Raw genomic sequence first — 27,434 nt, 5'->3', positions numbered from 1 at the left:
ACAGCTGTTGATGGGGCATAGGCATGGTTTATTAATGTGGTGTGGCAAAACCCTCTCCTTCACTGGCACAGCCTTGACCCCAAAGGCATAATGAAATAGAGCTCATTGCAGGTCAGCGGAGCATAAAATTCTTACAGCAGGTAATATAAACACCATCACAAAAAGAATCTGGTCCTGACGAGGCTACTTTAACGTCTTATCCTTTCAGCTAGCATTGGTCTTCACTATTCCCCTCGAAAAAATGTACTTTGCTGCTCGTGTACTTAGATACACATTCATGGCAACCCGAGGTTTTCAGCTCATGTTACTAAAATTATGTTACATCACTTTGCAGATGAGTAATGATTACTGCTAAGACTTAGCACTGAGGCTAATGAACTATTTTCCAAACAGGTTCACCACCACTTCAGTGTTTGTTTGCACACACAGGACTGTTATTCAGAACTGCAATGACACACAAAAGGTTTTTCCAGTCAATTATGTGAATCAGATATATTGCATAAAATTGAAATATGCCAGTTGTACAAACAATTATTTTCCCATACCATGACTTAAACATACAAAATGGTTTAATAACAAAAGGGGGTATAAAATTTTAAGGTAAATACATCTTTCTGTGTATGCGTAAGATGCATGTAACCTTTCTTTTCTTTAAAAATGCACAGAAAGCTACATGTTAGCAGCTTTTCCATTTACCAGTGAGATTTTTATTTTGTGGTTCAAGAAATTTTCACAGTGGACTTCTGCCAAGTTCTGTTATATACTATAAAAACCAGAAAACACTCAGAATTGCCATCTTTAATATAAGTAAGTAAGCATACATCAACAATTAATGAATGCCCCAGCAGTTAGTCAGACAAAACCTAGTAATGTTAGGACTAGACTGCTACTTGAACTAGAATTACTTTAAGACCAGTTTGATATACTGAAGTTCAGTCATAAACATATGTAAAATCTAGATGTATTGTTATGTGAGTGACAGGCATATCTATAGTAAAAGAAATAACATTTTAACTAAGCTACAACACATTTACATTACATCTAGGTCATTTTTCTGCTAAAAAAAAAAAAGAGAGAGGAAAAAAAAAAAAAGAGAAACATAGCATCTTATGTCCAAAACAAAATCCTCTTGCCACAGCAAATTATTCGAGGTTGTGTAGAACAAGTCTGTCTCTGAACACTTACAGGAAAGTTTTATTGGATCACCCAATCTAGTGCTAAAACTGCACTCAATATAAATAAATAGGAAAATAACTATATGGTGAAAGACAATCTGTACTTTACATGCACAACAAGCCCTGAGCTGACTAGGCAGCAGTCAGGCCTTGGGGCTGTAACACAAAGCCTCAGGTCTGTGGCCGGGTACTGATCAGAAAGACATTCTGGGAACAGAATGGGAGCAAAACAGAAAATGGCCCTAAGCCATAATGTATTAATATATAAATGGCCAAACTACATTTCCAGTGCGAGGTACATCCTGGATTGATGCCACCAAGCTGAATAGTGCGGCTGACACACCTGAGGGACAGGATGCCATCTAGAGAGACCTGGACAGGATCAAGAAGTGGGTCCATGTGAACCTCGTGAGGTTCAGCCAGGCCAAGTGCAAGGTCCTGCACCTGGGTCAGGGCAACGCCCAGTATCAGTCCAGGCTGGAGATGAAGGGATTGAGAGCAGCCCTGTCGAGAAGGACTTGGGGGAACTGGTGGATGAGATATTGAACATGAGCTGGCAATGTGTGCTTGCAGCCCAGAAGGCAAATCGTATCTTGGGCTGCATCAAAAGGAGCGTGACCAGCAGGTGGAGGGAGGTGATTCTGCCCCTCCACTCCGCTCTGGTGAGACCCCACCTGGAGTCCTGTGTCCAGCTCTGGGTCCTCAGCACAGGACACACATGGACCTGTTGGAGAGGGGCCAGAGGAGCCACAGAAATGATCAGAGGCTGGAACAGCTCTGCTGGGAGGACAGGCTGAGAGAGTTGGGGTGCTCAGCCTGGAGAAGAGAAGGCTCCAGGACGAACTTATTTTGACTTTTCAATATATAAAGGAGGCTTACAAGAAAGATGGAGAGACACTTTTTTACCAGGATCTGTAGTGAAAGGAAAAGGGGCAACAGCTTTAAACTGAAAGACGCCAGATTTAGATCGGACATAAGGAAGAGGGTTTTTTACAGTGAGGGTGGTGAGGCACCAGAACAGGCTGCCCAGAGAAGTTGTGGATGCCCCATCATTGGCAGTGTTCAAAGTCAAGCTGGACAGGGCTGGACAGAACCTATTGTGAGAAAACCATCCAGATGAGTCAGTGGAAAGGCTCTCCCGATCACCTTTCAGGCTGAGAGTCTTGCCTACAGAAGTAGAACACTTGCCATGGGATGCAGGAAAAGCATTTTTGGATTCTGCAAGAGTTGTTATGAGATGATTAGAGGAAGAATCAAAGGGAGGGATCAAAGAGGTTTGAGGAGGAGTGTACTGATAAAAGAGGCCAGTCTGGCCATTACATTTGTCTGGCCATGCTTGATCACCACAGCCTCTTCTGTTTTCACCTTAGACTCCATTTCTATCTTCCTGGATGAGGGGACTCTGTATAGGTGTGCATGTACATGTATGGAGTTCTGGGACATCAGCTGGAGGATGGACCCCAGATCACAGGGGTCCACGTGTCTGTGGTGCAGACAACTGCATTGAATGTGACAGTGAATATCAAGTCACACCAGCCAGTGAGCAGGAGAAATTGCATGGCAGCCAGCTATCAACAAAGAAGTAAGTCTGGGCTGGATGGGTGAGCATCTGTCAGTGAGACAACTGGAAGAATCAAGATACTGAAGTGGCCAGAAGGTCCAGGCCATCACTGGTGGGGCAGCAAAGTTTGGGGTTCTGTGGAGAAACCCATTTGTATATGTCTGCATTTCTTTGCATGATGTAACTCGAAGCAAGAGGATCCTAGAGCCAGCTGCTCAATGACCTGTCTAGGCCATTTTAGGAAGGTATCCTTGCTGCATAGGTATATGATTTCCCACTAACTGACCTTCATCCTGATCAGCCAGAGTACAGAACAGGATGAGGCCATTGGTGCTGTTAGTTTTGCATCAGTGCTGAGAGTTTCTGCCTGTGTTGATCTGTGTGCATTGAATACTCAGGTTTCGTGCATGCGCTACAGCATGAGGCCGTGTGCCTTCATACTGGTTGGACAGAGTGGCATGAAGCTGGAGGAGATTCATTGGTCCTGAACAGTACAGAATTAACGTGGTGGTTAAAATCAAAAGGAATTTATTTATGACAATGTGTAGTGAGCCCTCAAACTACTTGCAGCAGCCACTGTAGACTTTAGAAGTGTGTATTGACTCAAGAAGGCATTTGGCAAAGTCCTAGAAGAAAACCAGCTACTAACTGCAAAGGTATGAAGTTCAGCTCAGGGTTTCAGGACTACAAGTTGCTAGAACCTATGACAGCATTTGTGGAAAGCACCACATGCCCTGTTATGATAACAATTATCCAGCCATCAGCTGTTGACACTGACATTGGAGACTGGGCTCAATGAACTTTTGATCTATGGTGGTCAAGCTTACATTGAAACTTACGACAAAATCAATGCTCAACTCTTGCTGCTGCTACAAGAATGAAGCTAGGATTCTGTAAAATTAATACATAGTTATTATGAATGGCACATAATTAAGTCTGACTTATAGCACAGGTCGATACCTGAAGCGTGTGACAGCTCTTCAGAAGCTGACTAGTGCTTTTGGTTCCTAAACATTTTTTAAAAGGTACTCTATGCACCATAACGATAAATCTCCTCACCCACAGAGCTAAACCAAACACACAGTGTTTGGCCTTCAGCCATGTAACCACAACTGAGTTACATAGCTTTGTTGGTATTTTTTGAACTGATTAATCTTTCAGGCTAGGAAGTCAAGATGTAAACCTTATCTGGTAACAACAAATTAAACAACATGACATCACTACAAAAATGTGACAATCACAGTTCTTTATTACAATGAAAAATGCTGTGATTCTATTATTCTATATGCAACCCTCAGCATTTAAAGGCTGTCAAGTAAATTGTAGATAAGTACCTTAAGGGACAGGTTATCAACACTGTCTCAAGGAAACAGTGAGGGTTCACAGTGAGCTAAGAGAAGGCAGCAGTGTTTCTCCATATCAAGACACTAGAGTACAGAAAATCAGAAGGGAGACCTCAAAGATTTATTATTTATTGTGAAAAGTTTAGCTAGGTAAGAGTGCCGTAACTGTCAGTTATCTAATGCTGTGCAACCATCAGAACATCTCAAACAAGACACCAGACATCAGTTTCCAGATTTGAGTATAGGTCTGGGACTAGGAAACCAATTTTAACACAAGTTTTCAATACTTTTTAGAAAATTTATTTTAATACATTAGATGATATCATAAACTTAAAGCAATCATATTCTTGCTGGTTGTCAGCTGATTCTGGAAAACCTAGTTACCTAGTTGACTAGCTAATAATGTTGCTAACCACAAAAGACATCTGCAAGTGCTATTTTTAAAATACAACCTGTGTTACAGATAGAAAAGTTACATGTTAATTTAAAAAACACTAAGCAACTTCGAGTGTGTGGTAGGTGCCAAGTACAATAAGTAGGAATTATTACTACCACATTTGGAAGTCCATGATGACAGGAGTTATGTAGGGAAAACTTCATAAAATACATTTAATGAAGTAGACCTCACGAAATACATTTCGGGATTGCAAGAATGAGCTTAGGTGATGAGAGAGGGTTAAGAAAACCTATCCTTTGGAAACACAACTTAGAAAATTTCCAAAACCTTGGGGTTTACTGTTATGCTCTAAATATTAATATATTTAATATTTAATAATACTAAATGTAGTACATGTTATGCAATATTTAATAATATGCAAAATAAGTTTTTTTAAACCATGTGAATTCAACTAGAGACCATAATATGTTTAAGCTCCAGAAACAACTTTGTGAATATCAGCAAATATTTCTAATCAAGCCAGTGCTGCCTAACTAGTACATAAGAACAATTAATTCAGTGTAAGTTTTCGAAGCAAGTATTTCAAGTGCTATGTTTAAGGCCAGCGCTCAAAGCAGTTTTCAGTAACAACATCAACAACAAAAAAAGTGCATCTCTTTGTGCTCCAAGTCCATATTGCATATTTTGCTTTACTGATCACAAGGACTTTTGCTGTCTGCTCCATGTTTATAATGCTAACAGGTGCCAACACTTCCATTTAATCCAATCTGGAATCTGCTGTGCCTTCCTGTGTCTATGTATGGTAAGCTAAGCACGCCTAGCTGTAAGACACCTACAGTTATTCAGCCTTGGCTCCTCCACGTACAAACACCATCATCATCTAATTTAGCTTCTCTTGAGTATTTAACAGAGAGTATGTAAATTAGTTAAGGCTTTCTTTATACCCAAACAGCTGCTACAGGTTTAAATGCATCAAACTAAATAAATATGCTGTTACTATCTAACAGGAAGAGGTTATTTGCTAAGGGTAGCTGGATATTTTTTATGACATATATACAAACAATACTGTCCCCACACCCATCCTGCCCAGGAACAGGGCTGCGCTCACAGGTTGCCCATCGGAACAATGACATCAAGTGGCATTGGGGTAGGACATCGCTCAGGAATCCGTTCATCACAGAACATGCATTTTCGCAGGAACTAGGAGGAGATACAGCTTTTGGAACAAAAAATGTCATCTGCGTAATGAGAACCTGCAGTTACTCCTGCCTGTCAATGAGAACTTGGTTAAGGCAGTGAGAGATCAAAGATTTCCAGTACGGATACCCGATGAAGGAGAAGGGGCAGACAAGGAAAGGGAAGAAGAATTTAAACATTTTAGTGCCTGTCTTGATTTTCTGGTAGAAAGGGGTTTTATAGTCTACTGACAGCTATGACCATGAAAATTTGTGCTATGAGACAGATTTTGTTCAGCACAAACACTGTAAACAGATGTGCCTGCCCTCAGTGACAAAATAAGTTTTAAGTATCTCACTAAGTAGTAGCTCCCTCTTAAGTCCTTAATTAAAAATAAAAACAATTAAATAAAACTAAACCAAACAAAAAAAAACCCAATAAACTATGGTATGTCATACTCCATTGTGCCACATTGTAATCACAAAGTTAAAAACAAGAGAGGGCACCAACAATTCTAGGCTGAAACTTTCTGTGTTTTTACCTTAGTAGCCTTAGCTTTTCTGAAAACAGTTCATGGAAAACTGCTGGTGTTTTAGGCAGATTTGACATACTCCAGTGTTCCAAATAACTAATAAAAATTAACATACACTGACATTCTCATGACATGAGAAACCCATAATAAAAGTTGCAGGTTATACATACAAGACATGTAAAACTGGATAGTGATATAAGTACTACTCAGCGATAATTAAATAATTTACCATAGCTACATTCAGGGGTTTTTAAGAGGGTAAGGGGGTCAGCCTGATTCTGATAAGCATTTTTAATCAAACAAGTCAATTACTTTTAATACACTTCTGTGGAAGCTTCCAAAACTCTCTTCCAAGTATATTTTCCATTAACTGTCTACATTTCCCACAGCACTCCACCCCACTCATATCCTTCCTGACCTGGGTTACTTAAAAATAACCTTGAATCCAGAAAGAACATCAGGAAATATAAATGGAAATGGCAGCTGATCAACCCCTAATAAAAGGTACATGGTATTAAAGCAGATCAGGCACCTGGTCCCACGTGATATATTTAGAACTAGAGTCTAAACTCTGAAGTCACTTTGCTTAAATAATCCACTCCAGCGAAATTATATCAGATAAACACATGGCAAAGGAGAGACATCTATTTCTATACTTTTGGTGTAAGAATCACCACTCACACATTTTTATAGAAGTGATGTAGGAATAAACCTTTACAATGCCCAGTTTGCTCAGGGGTGTTCCAGTTTTATACATTATGCAGCTTCACGACCAGATACGTATGGCCCAAATATATCCTGGGGGTGAAGATTTTAAAAACAAAACAAAACAAAACAAAAAACAACAAAAACAAACAAACAAACAAACCCCCAAACACCTGAATAAACAGTGAAGACAAGGAAAAGGGGAAACTTGGGAATAAAAAGGGTGATACACCCTAGAGCCAACACTAGTCCTTCTGACAGTTTCTGAATATATTAAAGCTTCACAACCACTTTCTCCTCTTTCCTTCTGTCTTTATAATAAATACAGCCTGAATAAGATCCAAAGTTATGTTACATTTACCAGGGTAGCAAAACTAAGTATTTTGTAAATATTATTGCTGCTCAGTACAAGGAGGAAACAAAAGCAGAAAAATGCTGAATTATGGATATATTCCAAGCACCTCACGAGAAGGAAAAAAGGCTACAGCTTTAGTTAGCAACAGTTATATCACATTCTGCTCATTAGCACAAAAAGTTTAAAGTTAAGTTTATTCTAGTTGCACAATTTTTCCTTCTACAATTTAAACGTTTGCCAAACCAGAATGACTACTCCAAATTTAAATCAGATGGGAAATGATTAAAAAGAAAACAACCTCTCTCAGTCCACCAGAAACCAGGAAATAACTGAAGGAGAAAATACTTGCCACATACATGCTGCACTAATGTATGCAAAAAGGGAAAAAAAAAGCATAAAAAGCCAGAAATCATTTTCATCTTTTTACTTTTCAGAAAACTCTCAGAAATTATGAGTTCAGATTTTTATTATGAGTCTCGGTAACACATCAGCTAAGACGCTCAGCCAATACCAGAGAAAGAAAAGTAACAATGATCACTTTTCAGCAACCTAAAACAATGTCCTGGCACATATATTCCTTTTCATCCATGATTTTACTTCCTGAGAGGAAAATGTAAGAAAGTGAAGTGGAAAGCCTTGCAATTTTCCCTTACAAAAAAAATTCCTACTATTTGGGCCAACAGTTCTGTCCTAGAATTGAACATCCTGAGTAAAGGTTCGACACCATCTTGTCCTCTGAGCCTGGTTGTTCAGCCAGTTTTCAGTCCACATCACTGCCCACTTCTCCAACCCACACTTCGTCAGCTGCCCACCGCGACAATGTCATGGCAGACAGCATCAAAGTCTTTACTAAAGTTGAGGTAAACAACCTCCGCTGCTCTCTCCTCATCCATCCAGTCAGTCACCTCATCGTGGAAGGTTATTGGGTTGGTCAAGCATGATTTCCCCTTTGCAAATCCATTCTGATGGATGGATCCCAATCACCTTCTTATCCTCATGCGTGTGGAAATCCTTTCCAGGAGCATGTTCCCAGGGACTAAGGTGAGTCTGACTGGCTTGTACTTTCCTGGACCTTCCTTTTTGCCCTCCTTGAAGATATGAGTGATATCGGCTCCCTTCCAGTCTTCAGGAACTTCTCCCAATCACGATGACCATTCTACAGCCTTAAAGTCTTCAAGTCTATGACATGAGGTTCCCCTCAAGCAAAAAGTCTGGATACCACTGGACTGCATTAAGACATCATTAAAGACTATGGATACATTCAGAGTCAAAGCAATTTGTGTTCCTGAGTCACTCAAGAATTTAGAAAATTTTGATTTTTTAAATTAAAATGAAGTAATTTGTATATATAAAGAAATAAATTTTTACTGCGTATAACTGCCAAATAGAGACATTATAGCAAGGAGGCAAAGTCCTAACATCTAATCATATTAGGAAAGATGAAAAAACACAATTCAAAAAAAATGAGATGCCTTGGATGCTACATGTTTTTGCAGTTCTTACTTAACAAACCTCACATTCCACCACAGAGGTCAAAAGCAACATTCGAGACAAAAAACAGAATTGCTTTCAAAATTACTTGGAATTGCTGTGTGACCTTTGCAGAGCAAACCATTAGAGCTCCTTCCCACAAAACATTCAGCTTATTGTACAAGCCATTTTAAGCAGATCCAACACTTACTGCTACACTTGTCAGAGCGCCAGTTCTTCAGTAGACCACTTGAGGTCTAATACACTCCCTACACCCTAGAAATCTAGTACCTGACCCAGAAAATTAAAGGTATGGAACCTGGTGACAGCAAAACCAAGTAGCCAAGAAACGAGTTAAAGAAAGGTGCTAAATCACAAAGTGGATTGTGGTTGAAAGGGGATCCATTGCAGGAAGCCATCCTACGAGCATGAGGCGGGTTAGAAGCCACACGAAGGCAAACACCCCGGAACTCCCAGTGAGATCATGAACACTGCAGGTGAACTCTCTCAGGTATAATCCACACCTCACACCGCGCTCTCTGCAACAGCTCTTTGAGGCTCACATCACGCAGCTTTCCACCCGGCTCACTGCATGGAAGCTGGGCAAAGCACACGAAACGAACTCTCCTGCTTTTTCAAGAAACTCCCTGGGCACTGCACCACTATCAGAATAACACTTTGTTGCTTATACATCTCCACCCACCTTGAAAACAGCAGTAGAAAGTCAGGAGCTCTCAGCAGACCAAGAAATAAAATGTTGTTTCCCTGAAATCTACCGAAGCAGTTGCACAAATTGCACAATTGCATCTGAGGAGCCGTAAGAAAGGACGCGGGTGATGAAGTAAGTCTTACACAGGTACTTCGTTTTGTTCACGTGTTGACTCTTTCTGGCAAATGGAGGCATTTTCTAGTATGATCTGAACGAGAGGAGCACAGAGACTAAGCGAACTCATGCAGAATACCCAGCACGGTGCACGTAAGGCAACTCAGAAGCACCGGCACTGCATCAATATTTGTGGGGTAAAAACCAGACCAGGAAGACAAAACAGAACAAGCATTTCGAAATTTACACAAGGCAAAGCAAACACCGAAGGGAAGGACTCAGAGAGGAGGACACCAGAAGGGTGAAGCAGAACATGCATGCAACAAAACAATATTAGCTTAGCAATGAATTGCAGTGATTACAAAAATCAAAACTCTTGATTGTAGCTTTCACACCTTGCTAGAGTAAGTAGTATTAAGAGGATCTCCTATAATTACGAATAACTTAGTAACAAAAAATTAAAATAAAAAAAAGAAGAAATTTTCCAATTTCAGCTAAGTGCATTAAAACCAAACTGCCTGAAACAAGAGGTTGTACAACTGACACCAGTGGCAGTGGCAAGAGCATTTTGCCTGGAAGGACAAATCTGCAAGGTGTACCCAACAGATCTAAGTAGCAGAGGTAAATAAAGTAATGAATTACATGAGTAAAACCGCAGCTGTAGGATCGGCACTTCTCAGCTCCGACCACATGCCTTTCCTGTGTGCAGAAACATGCACACGGTACCTTATGACTAACTCGGTAACCACTTCTGCGTTCACCCATTAAACTGCGGATGAACACCCTAAAGTACTGCAAGGATAAACAAATATCCCCATGCAGATGGTGTTACCCATATGCTAGCATATGGGAAGAGCTATTAGGCTTGGTTTTACTTCTGCAGAAGTGAGGCAGTCAAGAAACTGATTTACCAGGAGACCACAGGGAGTGAGGGGATCAGGAAGCAAATGCATCCAGGACATACATAACTCAAATAATCATCTTATCATCCTTCTACTCCCTATCACCCAGCCTTTGAACACACATAAGAAACACGGACATTCAGATGTCTTCAAAAAACTAAAAAAAAAATAAAAAACAGAGCGGTACTTGCAGAAAGTCAATGAACTTTAAGAAAACCTATTTCAAATCAGAGCTGGGATATGACAGTTATATCTCTATTTATTTATTTCACATGGAACCACTTGGCATTACTCTAAATTGTCAAGTACATCTGAGTGGCTGCCTTTACTTCGTTCACTTCACTGGCGTGCAGCCAAGTTATCTGCTGCTAAGCTACAAGAATGCAGTGCAGCATCCAGGGAAGAATATCTCCCTTCAAAGCGTTTTAATACTAGTGTACGTGGTGCAGACATGACTTCTCTGTAGGTCTGCAGCGATTTTCATACTGTGGATGACAGAGCTCTCTCAGGTCGCTGCACATTTTGGACCATATAATACTGGACACCAGCTAGCTAGGCTTTCCCTCAGGCCAGTAAGTAATGCACTTACGAAACTTCCATCTGCAGTAGACAGCAAAAAGATGAGAAAAACCGTAGTCCAGGCCTGCAAGCTTACACCCACTACAGAAACAAATCTGCACCAACATTAATTGTCTCTATCTTCTTGTTCTGATAACGTAATCATGTATGTCAGAAAGCTTCAATTTTTTCACATGCATTTGCACCTCAGTTTCATGTTGGTTTTTTTGGTTTGGGTGGGGGTTTTTTGGCTTTTCTTTTTTTTTATTTGGCATCTTATTACAAAACCAGGTACACAGAGGTTAGGAGAAATGCCCATTTGAGGCTGCCTTGACCTTTGTTAATTTAGCCCCATGTGTGTGAGCATAGTGGTTGCAGTCCTTCATTACATGTTTCTTCTTCCAGGAGATCCTAGTTCGGTTACCAGACAAAAGCAAGACATGCTTTCACATTTTGCTTATCTTGATTCTTGAATACATGTCTCCCCGCATTATCTGTTGCACACTAATCAGCTAATCAGTTCAGGAACTTCTTACATGATGTCCTGTGACACTGCTCATGATATCACTCAGACGATTCCTCAGGGTTAATGCATTTATTTTCACAACAGCCTGTGTGGTAAGAAGGAATTACTGTAAATATGGTCAACACAAAAAAACCACAGCAGTTTCAGATGTAACTCAATCTGGATGCCAGATCTGAAAAACCACTGGCCCTTGGCATTTAAATGGCACTTTTGTTTTAACCACTACCTTCCTGGAGATCGGTACTACCTTTGAGTGCCTAGCTCTTTTGCCAGGCTGTTTCCACAACAAGGAATGACTAATTACCATAAAACACATAATGGATGTGATTTGTGCAATTCTTCACAGCAATCCTAGGCAAAAGACAGAATCCTGTCCCCACAGGTGGTGTTCTGATTCTACCATGAAATCTTCTTTATGTTTTTCAAGTCTTATGCCTCATGTCATACAAATGCTCGGAGAAAGAGGGGGGAAACCCTGAATAGCCCTACAGAAAATGTCTGCTTCAGGATACTAATCACAATTTTTCTTTTTAATACTTTATGAGAAATAAGTCTCAGGAAAGAAACAGATCTCCTGAAGCTGCAGAGCACATCACAACACAGAAGAAAGAGTGACTGCCGGGCTGCTCAAGAAGCCTCAGCTCTGTCCTCCTCTGACTGCTCCATCCTGCATCCCTGACCCATCCTGCATCCCTGATCCATCCTGCATCCCTACAGCCTGTTCATACACCCTGCGCACACAACTCCTTGGGCTTCACGGAAACGCAGAACAGAGAGAAAACACGCACAGACATGCACTTGTGAGGAGCAGCTACAGGACCAGAAACTGCTCCAGCCTTGGACCTTACACTGAGCTGGCACTGTGACAGGCATAGCTGTGGGATAGCCACCATCAGGAGATGGCATCCACCTCTCCAACAGGTGTTAAAGTACCCACGTGCTGTCACAGGAACACTGACATTCATGGATTGTGGAAGTCTGGAAGATCCCAGACTCTGGAGACTCCAGTTCATCTGGATCTTCTCCCTGTCACTGTTCCTCAGCTCACCTGGTGTTCCCTTCAGTCACCATAAACCTCTCGGGGCAAGAAAGCTACAATCAAAGACCGCACAGTCACAAAACCAAAAAAAATACCCAGCAAATTCCACATATAAGGCTGAGTACTATCCCAGGAGCCCTCATTCACCTGATGTTCTTGGTCAAGCCCTACGAACGGGTAAAAATACTTAAGGTATCAAAAGCAACAGCAGTATTACCACCTCAGTGCCATTCTTCCCTTCATCCGTACACACAACCCCTCCACTCTTCTGTCAGATTTTCTTCCATCTTACTCTTAAAAGAACTTTGCAGGTGGCCCGTAAATTCTAAATTATCCCTAACAGATTTAATAGGAAGAAGCATTTTAATATTTCTCTAAAATTGTCCTGTGAGTGCCAAATGGAAGAGAATATGACTAGTGCAAAAGAAGTTTGCTATTTTCTTGTCATGCCTGAGCATCCATGAATGCATGGGGTTAAACATAAATTCCTGATTTCATTCTGGAGGACTCCAGAGAGACACTGTCATTGAACACTATCTCCACAGTTCCACAGAATATCAAGTGTTTGGCATTTGCTGAAATGGGAGAAACAACTTCTGTAAGGGAGAGGAAGAGAACAGAAAGCAGAAGAACCAGTGGTCACCCGCAATCATCCTAAACTTCCAGCATGTGAGGATCCAGCATATACCTAAAACATCAAACAGAAAACAACAATGTAGTATGTTTTAGGATTCAGCATGGGAAATTTCAGAACTTTGCCTACAGCCACAAGCACTGAAAGACATTTACATTATAGACACATTTACAGAGTGTTTATCATTTGGTCAAAGAATGCTAAATAGAGGCAAATAATTTTTATAAAAGACGATATAATGAGCTTGCCAACTTCAAAAGAGTGCAAAGGACACGCTGTAGTGCAATGGAAAGCTTGCAGTAATTTAGGAATTTGAACCACACTAGGTCAAAACTACAGAACTACTAAGCAGCAGAAAATTTATGTTGCTCGGCGATGATACCACAGTTAAAAACTCAAAAGGCAAAAAACGGACAAAAGGCACTGTTCCACGGTGCCATGAGAAGAAAGAGGAGAATATAATCCCAGATTCTTTTCAATAGTTACAGCATTTAACTCATAAACTACAATGCTTTTTCAAAAGTAGTAGAACTGCTTATATCTGCCACAATAAAATGCTGCAACTGTAAAGCAGTCGAAGTAAAATCACTTATGACAACATAGCTCAGTTCAGAATTGGCAGTTTACAAACACTTCCTAATACAAGTCAGTTCTGAGCTCATGGAAAATACAAGAGATATTGAAATGGCTGGATTGAAAGGGGGAAGCCTCTGCTTATACATATACTGTTTCCATACCTCAAACAGAAAACCTTATGGGATTGGTAAATCAAAAAAACATTGGAAGCTAGATAGTAAGCATATGTTCCTAGACATCTAGTGCAGAGGCACAGTATTAAATAAACCTGTTCCTCAATCAATTGTCACCATAAGTAACGGCTGGTAGAAAAACTGAAGAGGTACTGTGTGGAATCTCATTTTCCTGCAAGTATATTAACAGGTGAATGACACTGTCTTTCTGAATTGCTGTGGCTGATGAACAATCAGGGAACAAACAAATATAAACACTGTTTTCCATCCAGATAAAATCTACCCACTCCCCACCCCCCGCCAGCAGATCTGTGGAAGCACACCTAAATTTGGCCAGTCCCTCGCCACTTTAGGAAGCACAAAGCCAGAACGATTAGAACTTTCACAGTGAGAAATGGGTCTGCAGCAATCATGGTAGCAAACTCGCTCTGAAGCGGTGGATCCAGAGAAGTGTGCTACTCCTAGCAGCAAAAATCTATTGCGGAGAATTGCCAAAAGCAGTGGATTGGTATTTTCAGACCTCACTATCTCCACCAGCTGCACTAGGTCTATGTTAATGGTTTAGTGCATGAAAAGGGTTCTTTCTGGTGTGAACACACAGTGTGGGCAGAGGGTCCTGCAGCAATCAGCTGTCTATGGATGCATCAGAGCAACCAACTGGGTTGGACGTGGTTGTTGCTCAGGATGCAATATGGACATACCCACCAGGAACCGCAATAGGCCGCACCTAGACGAGCCCCATCCCTTCCCTGTTTGCACAAACTTCTCAGTGCTGCAGACACACTGCAAGTGGCAAAACAAGACTGGTAATTATATGTGGCCAAGGTGAGCAAGCATGACAGCTTTTACTGCACACGCAGTTCTTAGGATGGAAAATCCCCAGCAAGTGGGTCAAAAAAAATGCTGCCATATTACAAATGTTGAACATTGCAATATATATCATATCAATATATAAAGACTTATAATGTTGCCATATTACTACAGAAATAGAAGCAGCTCTACCTGGATCTTCTATTCCAGTACATCGTGAGAAATTAACATGCGTAAGGATGCAAACAGAAAACAGCATACGTGCCTTAACAGTCTGCTGAGGTGATGATGAAGAAAAAAAAATCTTAAATAAAGGCAAATTAAGATAAATGGAGTATAATTATTCAGTAGATTAGGGGCCGAGTTGCTATTTTTGTGCTCAGAAATTTTTTTTGTTTTTGACAAATTTCCTCTTACATTTGAGGAACTAAACAGATCAAGCCAAATTAATGCAACTCTGCCAACAAAGCAGACAAAATGGAAAAAGTAGTAGCATTGACTATAAGACCACTGGAAGAATTAATTTTGTGTTAAATTGTTACAATACTTCATTTTAATGAAATCTGAGCATTCGCATTATCAGTGTGAGCTACACTGCTCTGAGCAGGTTATAGTCACTTTGCACAGCCTTCGTGTGACATTCAAGTTGAGAAGGTGGAACACACTCTTACATGGCAAGTGCTTGTGTGATTTTTTTGGTCTTTATGCTTTAGGATGCATCTCTAATTCAGTTCTAACCTGCTTCCAGTCTTTCACTCGCTGACATTCCACCTGTTAGCTAAAAGGATTTCCCAGCAACTCCACAAATAAGCCTTTGCCAAATGTCATTTGCCTTGGGATCTAATTATTTTTTCCAATAACTTAATTAAGGAGTATGCACTTCTGTTAAAGCATACTGTAATATTTCTGGATCTTACGATAGATGCCTCATAGAGAAATGTTACGGACTTCACACGGTGGTTTCTCTTCAATAATACTTTGTCTGACCAAAATCTGGTTTTATGAATATCAGTCCCGATGTTCTTTTAATTACTCTTTAGTCTGAGATATTCAGGCAGTGTCTTTTGTTTGCTTTCGCCCACAAGTGTGATGGATACAAGAACAGAAAACAACGGAGCAGTCTCCCTTTCCTGACCAGAATCACTTGACATGGATTAAGGTAGCCAAAGGTTTAACATCAAACTGTTCAACAGCATCAGTATTCTCCAGGTTATGTCTGTGTGGATTTAGCTAACATTTCAAGAGGAAGGCGTGTCAACAATAACCTGGATCTACCTGGAACTCACTTCTCAGCTGGGTACATTCCTCACTTTTGCATAGTTACGAACAGCCCATTTCATAACACTACAGCAGAAACATACATTTTCATGAGGCAGAATGAAATGCTTAAATTTTGGCAAAATAGTGATAAATATGGCCATAAGATTTTCCAGTTTTCTCTTTATCCCCAAAATGCCCTCATTACTAAGCAAGCAGGTGAACACAAAACATTTACCAAAGTTCAGTTCCTGAAGAGATCACAAGGGTTGCACTTTCCTATTTATTTCCCACTTGTTGCTTTAGGGCAGAAAACACTCTGAATTCACTCTGCAGTTCTGCACGAAGAGCCAGAGGCAGCCACTCCAATGCAGCTCGCCTTCAGCACAATGTCAGTAACGCGTTTTTCAGTTACTTCCTTAAATGCATTTCAAAACGGTTTGAACCAATGTATCCATACTTGTTGAATGTGCCCACAAACTATGAAGTCTCATGACAGTGACCGAACAACAATGGGGGAACTGGGATTACCTGAGAAAGTAATCAAGAGCTAGTTATCGCAAAGTTGTCTTCATGCATGAACGGCTTAGAGACTCTTTCTTGAGAAGGTCTGACAAAAACACTATTACTTTTTAAAAATCTATTGCTTTTTAACTGCAGCAGGAGATTTCTAAACCCTGGGCATCTCTGGTGGACTTTTGCACTGGAACATCCCAGGGAGTTACTTGCCCACATGCAAGCAGTAAGATTTTACGGGCAACACTAAAACTGAAGGTGGCAAGCTATTTTGCCAAAAAGATAGCACCACTCCTCAGCCATCTACTACATGTAATAGCCACAAGATGCTGAACATGATGGGAGAGTTTTTTGCCCAATAAAAGTGAAGAGATTAACTTTAAATTCATTATATCTTCTTTAAACGCTGTTGCTAGGTTTTCTATACACTAGATTAGCAGAGAGGTACAGCAAAAGCTGTTGGTGGCATATGCCTGCCTTAGCACTCCAAGGAATGTCTGTAAAACAGAGAGGTTTCAAACACCGCAAAACCACCATGTCCTTTATAAAATATATACAGAGCTACAGTAAGCAGGAAAAAATTCAAATAATTGGATTCTGTTAATCTGTGGGGACATGGACTTAATACTGCATTTAATTTTGCTAAGTGGGAGGAAGATTATTGCAGGCAAGATACAAAGAATAGTCTCTGCTCAAATCGTATAACGTTTACAATCTTAAATACACTAAGTTATTAATAACTATATCAAAACATTTCCATGTATTCAATCCACAGTTATAAAAGAAAGTAAACACACAGGTCTCCTCCCAGTGCAGACAATAATAAAAATAATACTAATAACAATATTTACATTCCTATATTCACTTGCTTCCAATAGTCTTAAAAAAATATAATCTGTGAACTCGCTGGGTAACAAGTGCCAGTCTCCTATGAAATGGCATAATTTCTAGGCATTTTACTTTACTTTTGAAAGAGACTAGCTGCTCACTGAAACAAAGCCATTCTCTTTCCAGAGTTTCTGAAACAAAAGCTTAAATTCATTCTCATCAAGCCTGTCATTGTCACAGTGGAGGACTTGTTGGGAGCTGCACTTGTTTACAGCCTACGGTTCCTGTGGGAAGAAGCAGTTTAAATAATATCAGAATTTAAGCTTTTCACATGTCGCATTTTAAAGTTCTAATTTGTTGTTTTGAGACTCAGCTTCTTCCACATGGCTGTTCTTTCAATAAATCTGCTTTTTTTTTCTGAAATGTGAAACCAGAGTGGATAGCAACACCTGTTTGGCATTCACAAAAACTCTTCTAAAATCTGAGGGAGATCAAAACACTTTTCTGTAAAAACAGAAATTCCCCTTACAAATTATTTAGTATCTGCAACCTACTCGATTCAATCCCATATTCCCAGAATATCAATTGATTCACACATTATGCCGTTTGTTAATATTAAGGTACTGTATTTTTAAAAGAATTTGCTTTGAAGCAAATATCCTTCTGAAGGAAAAAAAAAATATTCTAGTGTCTTAATGGAAAGGGCAATAAAAGCGTGTTTTGTCATTGCAATTTTTTTTTCAAGCTCTTAATACTTTATTTTTACAGCAAAACTTATGAAGGTAATTGGCACCTTCCACAAAAAGGTGTTAGGGTTCCTGTAGTACTTTAATGTCCCCTCCTGATGGAGTGCTGGCAGGGCACAACGGCACCAGTACTGGTCAAATGTGGAATCACTGGGCTCGTTGGGAGATAGACACCCAAAACTAAACACATCTGTTGACCCAAATACAGTCTCCTGCATAGGGAAGTTCAGCTCCGACGCTCTCCCCACTGAACTCGGACAACTTCTCGGCACAGTTCTTAACCTGGCGCATGACTCGAGAAGCAACCCCTAAACAATCCAAACTCAAACTAAAACGATCTGCAAACCAGGGATAAAAAAATATGTATGTTCTCCATGCATGTTCAACAACCTTCAGTTACATAACTTAAAGAAAATGCATTGCTTTTTCATATATCCACTCAAAGGACTCTGACGAAGCTCTCTCAAGTGATTAATTCTTCTTCCTCTCTCTCCCTCATTTGGGTAATTCTATATCACATATCCCTCTCATATCTAAATTACCTAGGTAAATAAAAGTCAAACTCAAAGACATTATTTTTATCTTCTCTCTCTTTTGGAGAAGGGAGTTCTGATTTTTCAAAAACTGGCATAGAGCTTCTCATTTTTTTCAATCCCTTAATACCTTTATGTGGTTAAATCAAAGTAAATTAAATCTAGGGAGTATTTTTACACTTCCATTAGTTTACATGTACAGCACTGAATTTTCATTACCATCTGATTAAAATAACTCTGTCTTCTCACAGTTCCTTACTTTACCTATAAGCACATTTTCTGAATATAAAAATACTTTAATTTTCAAGTATTTATCTAGTTTCTCACAATTGATCACTTTTAGTCACAGCAGGAGTTTCCTGTACACCTTAGCAATGGTTTGTGTCTAAATGAATTTACAAACCTGGGTGCACCTGAATGAGTAAACATCTGTAAAAACTATTATCAATCAAAAGCTTTATTCTGCATCAAGCAAAATATAAACAGAAATCCAACATATTTTCTGATGGTCTGCCTTGAAAATTCAAACTAGGATCCCATAAAAAAAAAAAAACTGAAGTGTTCTTCTGGCTCTTTAATAGCAGTCTGCAATTGTTAAAAGCATGAACATAGTTGGCGTTTAAAGCAAAGCAAAATTCAGCTTCATCCCCTGCAATTATTTTGTCTCTGCACCACTAAATGTAATTACAAACAACTCAGACATTCACCACTGTAAAAGCACAACTTAAAAATCCTGGAGAACAGATATGGAAAGGCATTGTTTTCACACAGTTCTCTTAGTCAAGCCATAGTTTAACAACACTGCCGATAAACGAGTGCACTAAGCCAATGTAAAGCATAAAGGGAAATATTCATGTTTAATTTAATCTAGGGAATCCTCCAGTATTTCCTTTATCAATGCTTGTCATGCTTATCAGTGCTGACCAATATCATGCCTCAAAGCAACAAGCAAGAATGTGACACAAAAATATGACATAACTACAAACATCCTGACTTCCCAAACTTCACTTGTACCATTTCAAAGGCTGCTTAAGTACACAAGTATTTGTTCTAAATGGGTAAAAAACCACAAACATATGGCAAGATTCTGAGCTATCCTTGCAAAGTTACCATGCTAGCACAGCACGCAGATGTGCCCGTTTCCAGAGGCTGACTTAGATCTGTGTCCCCTCCTCGCCATCAGCAGGAAGCGCCTGCAGCCAGCTCGAAACCACCCTCCTGACAGTTGCCCAAACTTTTCCAAACCAGTCCGACACCTGTTTGGCTTCTCCTGTGCAGGGACAGAGGCACTGGGCCATGCCAGATGCAGATTCAAACAAATTTCAACCAGGGAACAAATAAGATCAAGAATGTACATGAGGCAACAGGAGGCATGTGGTTAAGATACCCGATCTCTATCTATGCTGAACTACAGTATCCTTTTCTTCATGGTTATGTAATACACAGATAGTATTTAACCACTTGCTTGTTTGACATGTGTATGTCAAACTGCTTGGCTTTCCTGGGGTGGAGGAGGAGTTTGGGAGTTCACGCGTTACGAACCATCACCCCTCATGGGAACGAATCCCATCGAAGCCTTCAGCGTTCTTCACCTGATGAAAGCCAAGCAAGATCTGGCTCAAGCACTGCACCACCATTTCTACTGCAAGTACCACTGGCTTCAGAACACCTGCCTGGCAAAGAACCCACCAACTTCTGCTGGATGGCACCAGCTGTAAATCAGGGCACATGCCCACCCTTGCCCCGCTGCCACCAGCCCAGCTTTTCAAGGTGTTCCCAAGTAACAGCTGAGAGCCTGTTACTCCTCACAGTATCAATGAGAGAGGCAGCAGGCCCGCAGCTGCCCAGAGATGGGCTCAGTGACTCCTTAAGAGTCCCCGTGCTGATTTGGTACTTTGGAACCTCGCATCCTCGTATTTACTCAGTTTGGCCACAAATGTGTGGCTGTATCGCAGAAGTGTTGGCATCAAAATGAGTAGTTTGTGAGATGCTACTCTCTGGCTAACCTACTGAAATAAGGTGTGCAGGCACTGGGAGAGGGAGGGGGGAAAGAGGGAGGAAGAAAGTCACTAGACGGGATGGGAAAGCCGCTGGCCTTGCCACTTTCTCAGCGACTACTGCTTCTTCGAGCACTCCAGAAGCGGCGCAGACCTCCCAGCCGGGGACTGGGGCCTGGGGACCGGAGGCGGTCACCGCCATCCTCCCGCGGGTACGCGACGGGAGGCGGCCCGAGCAGCCCGACGGCCGGGGCCCCGCAGCGCCTCGCTCTCCGCTGGCACCGGGGAGGGCTGCGCCGGGGCCCTCCCTCCCTGCCCTCCTCCCCCGCTCCATCCTCCCTCCCCGCTCCCGAGCCGGCCGCGGGGCTGCCCGCAGGGCGGCGGTACCTGCTTGTCCAGCGCAGCATCCTTGGCGCTGCCGGCGGCGCAGCCCTTGGGAGCCGCCACCCTCTCGCAGTTGCAACCCTCCAGCATGTACATGCCGGCGGGCCGAGAGCTCTGCTCGCCCTCGAAGTAGAAGAGCACGTTTTGGTAGAGGGCGAACCACTTCTCGTGCCAGCGGTTGGTTTCCGCCGTCTTCTTGCTCAGGTAGCCCCGCTTGGTGCCTTCCTTGCGGGCCAGCAGCGCCAGGTACAGGGCGTGCCCCTCGTTGTACCGCACGCTCTTCTGCATGGTGCCCGGCAGCCCTGCTCGCCGCTGGGCAGCCTCCGCGGGCGCTCAGCGCGCCGGCACCAGCCCCGGCTGCGCCGCAACGCGGCCGCGCTTCATGGACGCCGGCACGCACCGACGGGCGGCTCCCGCCCCCCGCCCCGGGCTCCGCCCGCCCCCCGGGGGAGGCTGTCGCTAAACCCGCCGCGGCATCCCCCCCCAGCCCGGGTGCGTCCCCCCGCCCCGCCGCGCCTCCCTGCGCCGCCGCCCCGACGCCCCGCGGGAGGAGAGCGGGCGGCGGCGGCGATCAGCCCCCCGGGCAACTCCGGCGTGACGTGGAGGGATCAGCCGTAATCCGCTTTGGAGAGCGATTTAAAGAGCAAAGTCGCCGCCGCGGCGTCCCGGTCCCTCCCTCCGCCCGGCGGCGGGGTGGGGGGGAACGACAGGGGCACCGCACGGCCCCGGGGACGGGGTTGGGGATGGGGTCGGGGATGGGGTCGGCTGGGGGACCAGCGGGCAGCGATGCGCTGAGGCTGGACGGGACGGGACGGGACCAGCCGCTGGGCGGTTTGGGGCTTGCGGCTGGTTTCCCGATAGTTTTCGCCTTTTCGATTCTTTGAGGGAAAATCTTGGAAAGAGTCAGGGCTGGGTGAGCGCGGCTTCGAGAGTCGGCAACTTCGTTTACGAGCTGCATGGCGAATTAAGGCAAAGGCAAGAACCGAAACCCCAAGAGAAACACCAGAAACCTCTTACTTTTAACCCGATATTCACATTGATTAAAGGCAAGGAGGGGGAGGTGATCGTTTCGGGTGGTCTCACCCCGGGGAATTACATGCCTGCACCTTCCTGGGCGTCCGTGTTGTGAACGAATAACCCGGCAGGGCTGCAGAAAGCCCGCATGTGCCGGGGCTGGTTTTCTGCACGCAGGGATCACGGACAGATCCCAGCTGGCGTTGCTGGAGGCAGCCGTGTCCGCATCCCGCAGCATCGCGGGTGAGCACAGGCTCCATCTCCCGAGGATGCGGGAGGATGGGTGTGCGGGGACAGCTGAGAGAGGCTCATCGCCTCCCGAAAAGCAGATCTGTCAGCGCTGTGCTCGGAGAGGAGTTACTCGGGTTTATTTTTACACTGAGTTTAGCGAGGCTAACAGCAGGGACGGGTTTGTGTCTGCAATCAGGACAGCGCGATGAGGTACGAGCAGACCTTAATTAATGTTTTTTTTAAACAAAAGCTCTAGCAAAGGAGCTGGTAGCAAGAATTGTTTTACATAAAACATAAGCGATATGGAAAATTCTACCAACTAGAGGACTCTGCACCTTTAATTTGCCAAATGTTTTAAACTTCCTTTCAAGATCCTTTCATGAAAAGGCATGTGAAACTCTTATTTAAAAACGTCCTTTGCATACGTAGCTTTCTGTCTCTTTCACTTTACCTAGTCCTATGAGTAAGAAAAACGGATTCTCTTACTGTCTGAACAAAAATGTGAAAATTGCAATACTCCATATGCTGTATAGAACAAGTTAGAATGTGTTCCCTGTGTGAGCTCTGCCAGTGATCATGATTCTTAGTATTATTTACAGGAACTGTGGAGTCATGTGGAGTTTTAAGGCTCTCATTCTGTAAAAAGACAACTTTGTTTTGGAAGAAGCAAACAGATGGACAGATCAGCTGGAACTAACTGGTTTCCCTTGTGGCTTCACATAGTGAAATTTGAGCTTAATACATAATGTCCAGGGAAGTTCAGGTTTTGGACAGGGATTGAAGATCATTTGGATGATTTGCATGTATTAAATAAATCATATTCATGCATCTCAGTGACTGGGTTCTTACTTGCCTCTTACAATGCATCGTTAATTCGTTTTCACTCAGCTAGTGCTGTCCAAGTCAGTATTAATTCGAGGTGTGAAATTTCATAGGATATCATACCTCTTAATGCAAGTTAATGGCAAAGCTGTGAAACTAAGGGAAAGAAGCAGTCTGAAGCTCTAAAGAGTTTTTGGATACTTGACACCGAGGGAATAGTGTTTCCCAAAACAAACACATCATATATCACAACCAAATGCTATAGTAAGAACCCATCTTTGCCAAAATAAGGTTGCAAGTTTTTCTCCCAGCTTATGTAATCTGTACATTAATAAAGCATTTGCAGAAATCAGAAATGATTATGCACTGTCTATTCTACGACAACACCCAAAGGATACAGTGAAAAAAAACTGGCAGGAGTTAAATTTTAAGTACAAAATCGAGAAGGAGAGCATTTCCCTTTACTACATCGTTTTCTCCTAGTCACAGGCTGAAAATGTTCAATATGTCATTGCATGGCAATATCTGTAGGAATTATGAGGCATCTAGTATTCCCGATCACTACTGTGAATGCTGATTGTGTAACCACTAGTTTGTCACAAATTCCCCTGCTTTATTTTTCAAAGAATGGTTTAGTTCTCTCAATTATATTTTCTTTATTACTTGACTATTCTTATAAAAGCACAATATAGTTTTCAATGCTTTCAATATCTACTATATATCTATGTTTTATATACTATCTAATACGTCTAAACACATGTAAGTAAATGTGGGGGGTTTTTGATGTCTTCATTACCATCAATAAAGAAGGAGTTGTTTGTGGTTTTTAAAAAAGAAATTCCAGGCCCAATTCATATGTATGAATACAATCAAGTTATATGTGCAAACAGATGTAAGGAGTCTGTTGATGTAATTTATTCCATAGGCCTCTGAAGAAAAGAACATACAGACAAGCACACTGTTTTACTTTATTTTATATCTTCCTTAACTAACCCTTCCTTTCTGTGTATTTTTATTCCAGGGGATTCATTTATAAAACAACATTCCCAAGTGTTGTGTCAATATAGGCCCCAAGGAGCTTTCTGCAAAACTATGGTGGAAAGTTGTGGTTACGTATCATCTGGGATAGTTTAACTCATTTAACCTACAATTACCTTGAAATTTCCATTGGAAACTAATTCACTGCATGTTTTTCAAAGCTGTCATAAATAGCAAAATACATAGTGTTGTATGACAGTGCAGTTGTTGATTCTGATACCCAGAAGTGACCATGAGAGCTTGAGGGGCAAGTCAGTGAGTTGTCACTCTTCTGAGTGACAGGTGGCAGGAGAATCTATTTCAGAAAGTATGTAAAATTTAGGCCTCTATTCTGAAAAACACTTTGGATAAAATCTTATTAATTCAATGGTAATACAAAATTATTAAAGCAATGGAAAATTGTTGTTACGCTATTATTTTTATGTCTGGGTTTGTGTGTATTCGCTCTATGTTTTTACACTTTTGGAATGCTTATTTGTCATTTAAGTTGTGATCAGTAAATCATTACTCACCTTTTCATGTCAAGGTAATTTATTGAGATGAAATAATTTTCTAAAGCTCTTGAGAGCTGCTGCAATATCTTAGAGGGAAGAAACTAGGTTTCACTGAGAATATGCCTATGTATCTCTTGCTATATATGGTCTGAAATGTAGAACTCAACAAATACCTTCTTTGTAATTTTATTTATGCAGATTTCCTGACATAATGGTTTACTCTTTAAGGCACAGAGCATAATTTGGCTATTTGAAAGGTATTTATAAGCTAAGCTTTAGTTATGTGGTATAAGCTAAGATATAGTTATCTGGTAAAGCAGGAAAGTTTTCAAACACATACATCACTGGAACAATAAGTCCTGAATATCTTCAAAATAACAGAATATTCTCAGGTGTATGGAACTGTCATTTACCTTTTATCATTCACCTTTTAAATTACTACAAACGATTTTTATTTGTTTAATCTAACTTTTAATGTCATTTGAGAAGATTTACATTTCCTATTTTAGCTCGACATTTTGGGAGGGCAATTGTCTTGGCTAACCAATTTCAAATTATTGTGCATACCAGGTCATGGTAATTCATTCCTCATGGTTATTTATTTTTCAGCAACTGGAAGCAAATGTTGGAGTCAGCGCTTCCGTGGAATAGATGTGACTACTTGTGCACCTTGGTCCTATGAGAAAGGTGGTGGAATGAGTCTTAATGAGGCTCCGTCCTTCAGGAGTCCCAGGCCATTCTCCTCCCCAGACCTTCCACAAGCGGCAGTGAGGATAATTTCACTGTGACTCTGTGTAAAACATGAGTAGTGCCTCCACTGGCACTTGCACGTCTTTCCAAGGAAGAGCATTAGCGCTCATTTTAACAAAAAAACAGCGCGGTGGTTCTGCATGCAGCAGAAATATCTCATTACAACATACACAAGTGCCGTCTAGCTGTTCTGCAGCTCCACACACACTGATTCACTTGATCTGAAAACTCTGAGGAAAGGATTTTTACTGCCATACAGAAGGGTGACAAAGGGACCACTTGTTTCAGTGGGAGATTTCAGCAGAAGGTAGATAACTGCAGATCATTTACCTGTTATGCAGGTGAGGATATCATCACAGGGGTTTAATGCCTTAGCTGCTTTGTGCTAAATGCTGCATAAACACAAGGAAAGGATCCGCGCCAGGAACAACTTAGTCTAAGCATAAGATTAGATTGCTAGAGTCAGTGAAAAGGAGAATTACAAGGACTAGTAAATGCGCTACCTGGTGTGATAGGCAGCATTCGTGGCATGCAACTGACATACTTGTTGCTGAGATCGTGGGAGATACATAGCGAAAGAAGGTTGTAGAGGAACTTTTGGAAGAAACAGTTTGGTGTGTCTGTAGAGGTCACTGGGGAGTCCTTGCCTGTGGTCAGGGACAGCATGGAAAAAATATGAAGGATGATTGAAACAAAATGAAAACAAGAATTCACAGTGCAAGCTGTCTCGCAGTCAGGCTGGAGAAAATCAAAAGCAAGGAAAATAAAAAAGAGAAAAGTTGGAATAAATGGACTCAATTAAACTGAAGAAGTGTCTCTATTTAGGCAGGAGGTAAAATCAAGTGTATGGCGGAAGAACTCAGCCTGGTTGGCAGACTGGTAAGAGAGAGAACACGGCAGGTAAAGAGCAGAGGAAGCCAGTGTGAGTAAGCAAGGGGTGGAAATGGCTGGGGAACTGGAGAAGGCAGCATGAGGATCCTAACAGTGAGGAACAGAGGAAGGAGCTACTTGGAGGCTGGTGATGGAGAGAGAGTCGTGGAGAAGACAAAGCTGGGAGCTACGGAGCAGAGACCCCTAAGGCTGGAAAACCAGGTGGTCGGTCAAGAGGTGGAAATCACCCGCAGAGATCCCGGGGTGAGACTGGGACTCTGAAACAGGAAAAAAAGAGACCAAAACACAGGGCAGATTGAGGAGGCTGGTGGGCAGTAATGTGGGAGAGGAAGAGGACAGCCAGGGAGGGGCTGTTCAGTGCAGCACGCAAAGCAAAAGGTCAAGGGTAATGCTGAAAAAGAAAGCAACATTTCCAATGTGGAAACGCTGGTAGCCCTAATCAGTGCTAAAATCACACAGAGAAGAAAAGACAGGCTTTTCTCCTCAAGGCTGTTGTCAGATGGTTCCTTTGCTCCAGAGATGGCAAAGGTTCCCTGGCTGAGATTAAAATGGAAGAGCCAGAATTCAGTTTTTTGACCAAAGGTTTAAAGTTATGCAGACACACTCAATTAAAAGCTCCAGAAGTTCTTTATATAATACACATACAACAGACATAAACTAAGTTCCAGATTTATGATGCAAAGCATAGTGAAAATAATATTTTCAACTTTCTTCACATGGCTAAAATTTTCATATTACATCTGTAAGAGCAGATCTCTGATTTTTAAAGTTAGTAGAGATTACTCCCCTTCTCCCTGTTCTGACAGCTGTGTAATGAGAATTTCACAGACCCTGTGATTAGTGCGGGATCCTTAAGAAGAGTTTTGTCCTACAGCGCACAAATAGCCAAAGCACAAAACTGTCTCAGCATTCTTGGGAGATAGCTTAAATTAGTACTTCAAATGTTCCAAAGACATTGGCGTGTCATAACATGGATTTCATAATGTTCTCCAAATGTGAGTCAAGAGACAGCCTGATGACTGAGCTCTCGCAAGTAAAGGGTTCGGCAGACACCAGGCTATGATTGCTCTGAGTTTCAGAAAGCCCTTGGAAACTGGGAAAATTACTTTAGAATTAAAAAGACGTAGTAGGATAAAATTTCCTTTTTTTTTTTTTTTCTTTTTCAGTGTGAACTGAGT

The 27,434-nt window shown here is 41.8% G+C and overlaps 1 protein-coding gene across 2 annotated transcripts in view; it reads right to left on the bottom strand.

Moving 5' to 3' along the window:
- Positions 1 to 21,454, bottom strand: part of RASGRF2 (Ras protein specific guanine nucleotide releasing factor 2) — a 129,840-nt gene extending 108,386 nt beyond the window's left edge. For both annotated transcript variants that reach the window (XM_065046433.1, XM_065046434.1), the window contains exon 1: positions 21,020 to 21,454. In XM_065046433.1, the coding sequence (XP_064902505.1) occupies positions 21,020 to 21,304 (285 nt within the window). In that variant the 5' untranslated portion in view covers positions 21,305 to 21,454. The remainder of the gene's footprint in view (positions 1 to 21,019) is intronic.
- Between the last annotated feature and the right edge of the window lie 5,980 nt (positions 21,455 to 27,434).

This window comes from Columba livia, chromosome Z (genome assembly GCF_036013475.1).
Source record: "Columba livia isolate bColLiv1 breed racing homer chromosome Z, bColLiv1.pat.W.v2, whole genome shotgun sequence".
In the NCBI taxonomy this organism is placed as follows: Eukaryota; Metazoa; Chordata; class Aves; order Columbiformes; family Columbidae; genus Columba; species Columba livia.
This window is presented reverse-complemented; position numbering and strand designations above follow the sequence as displayed.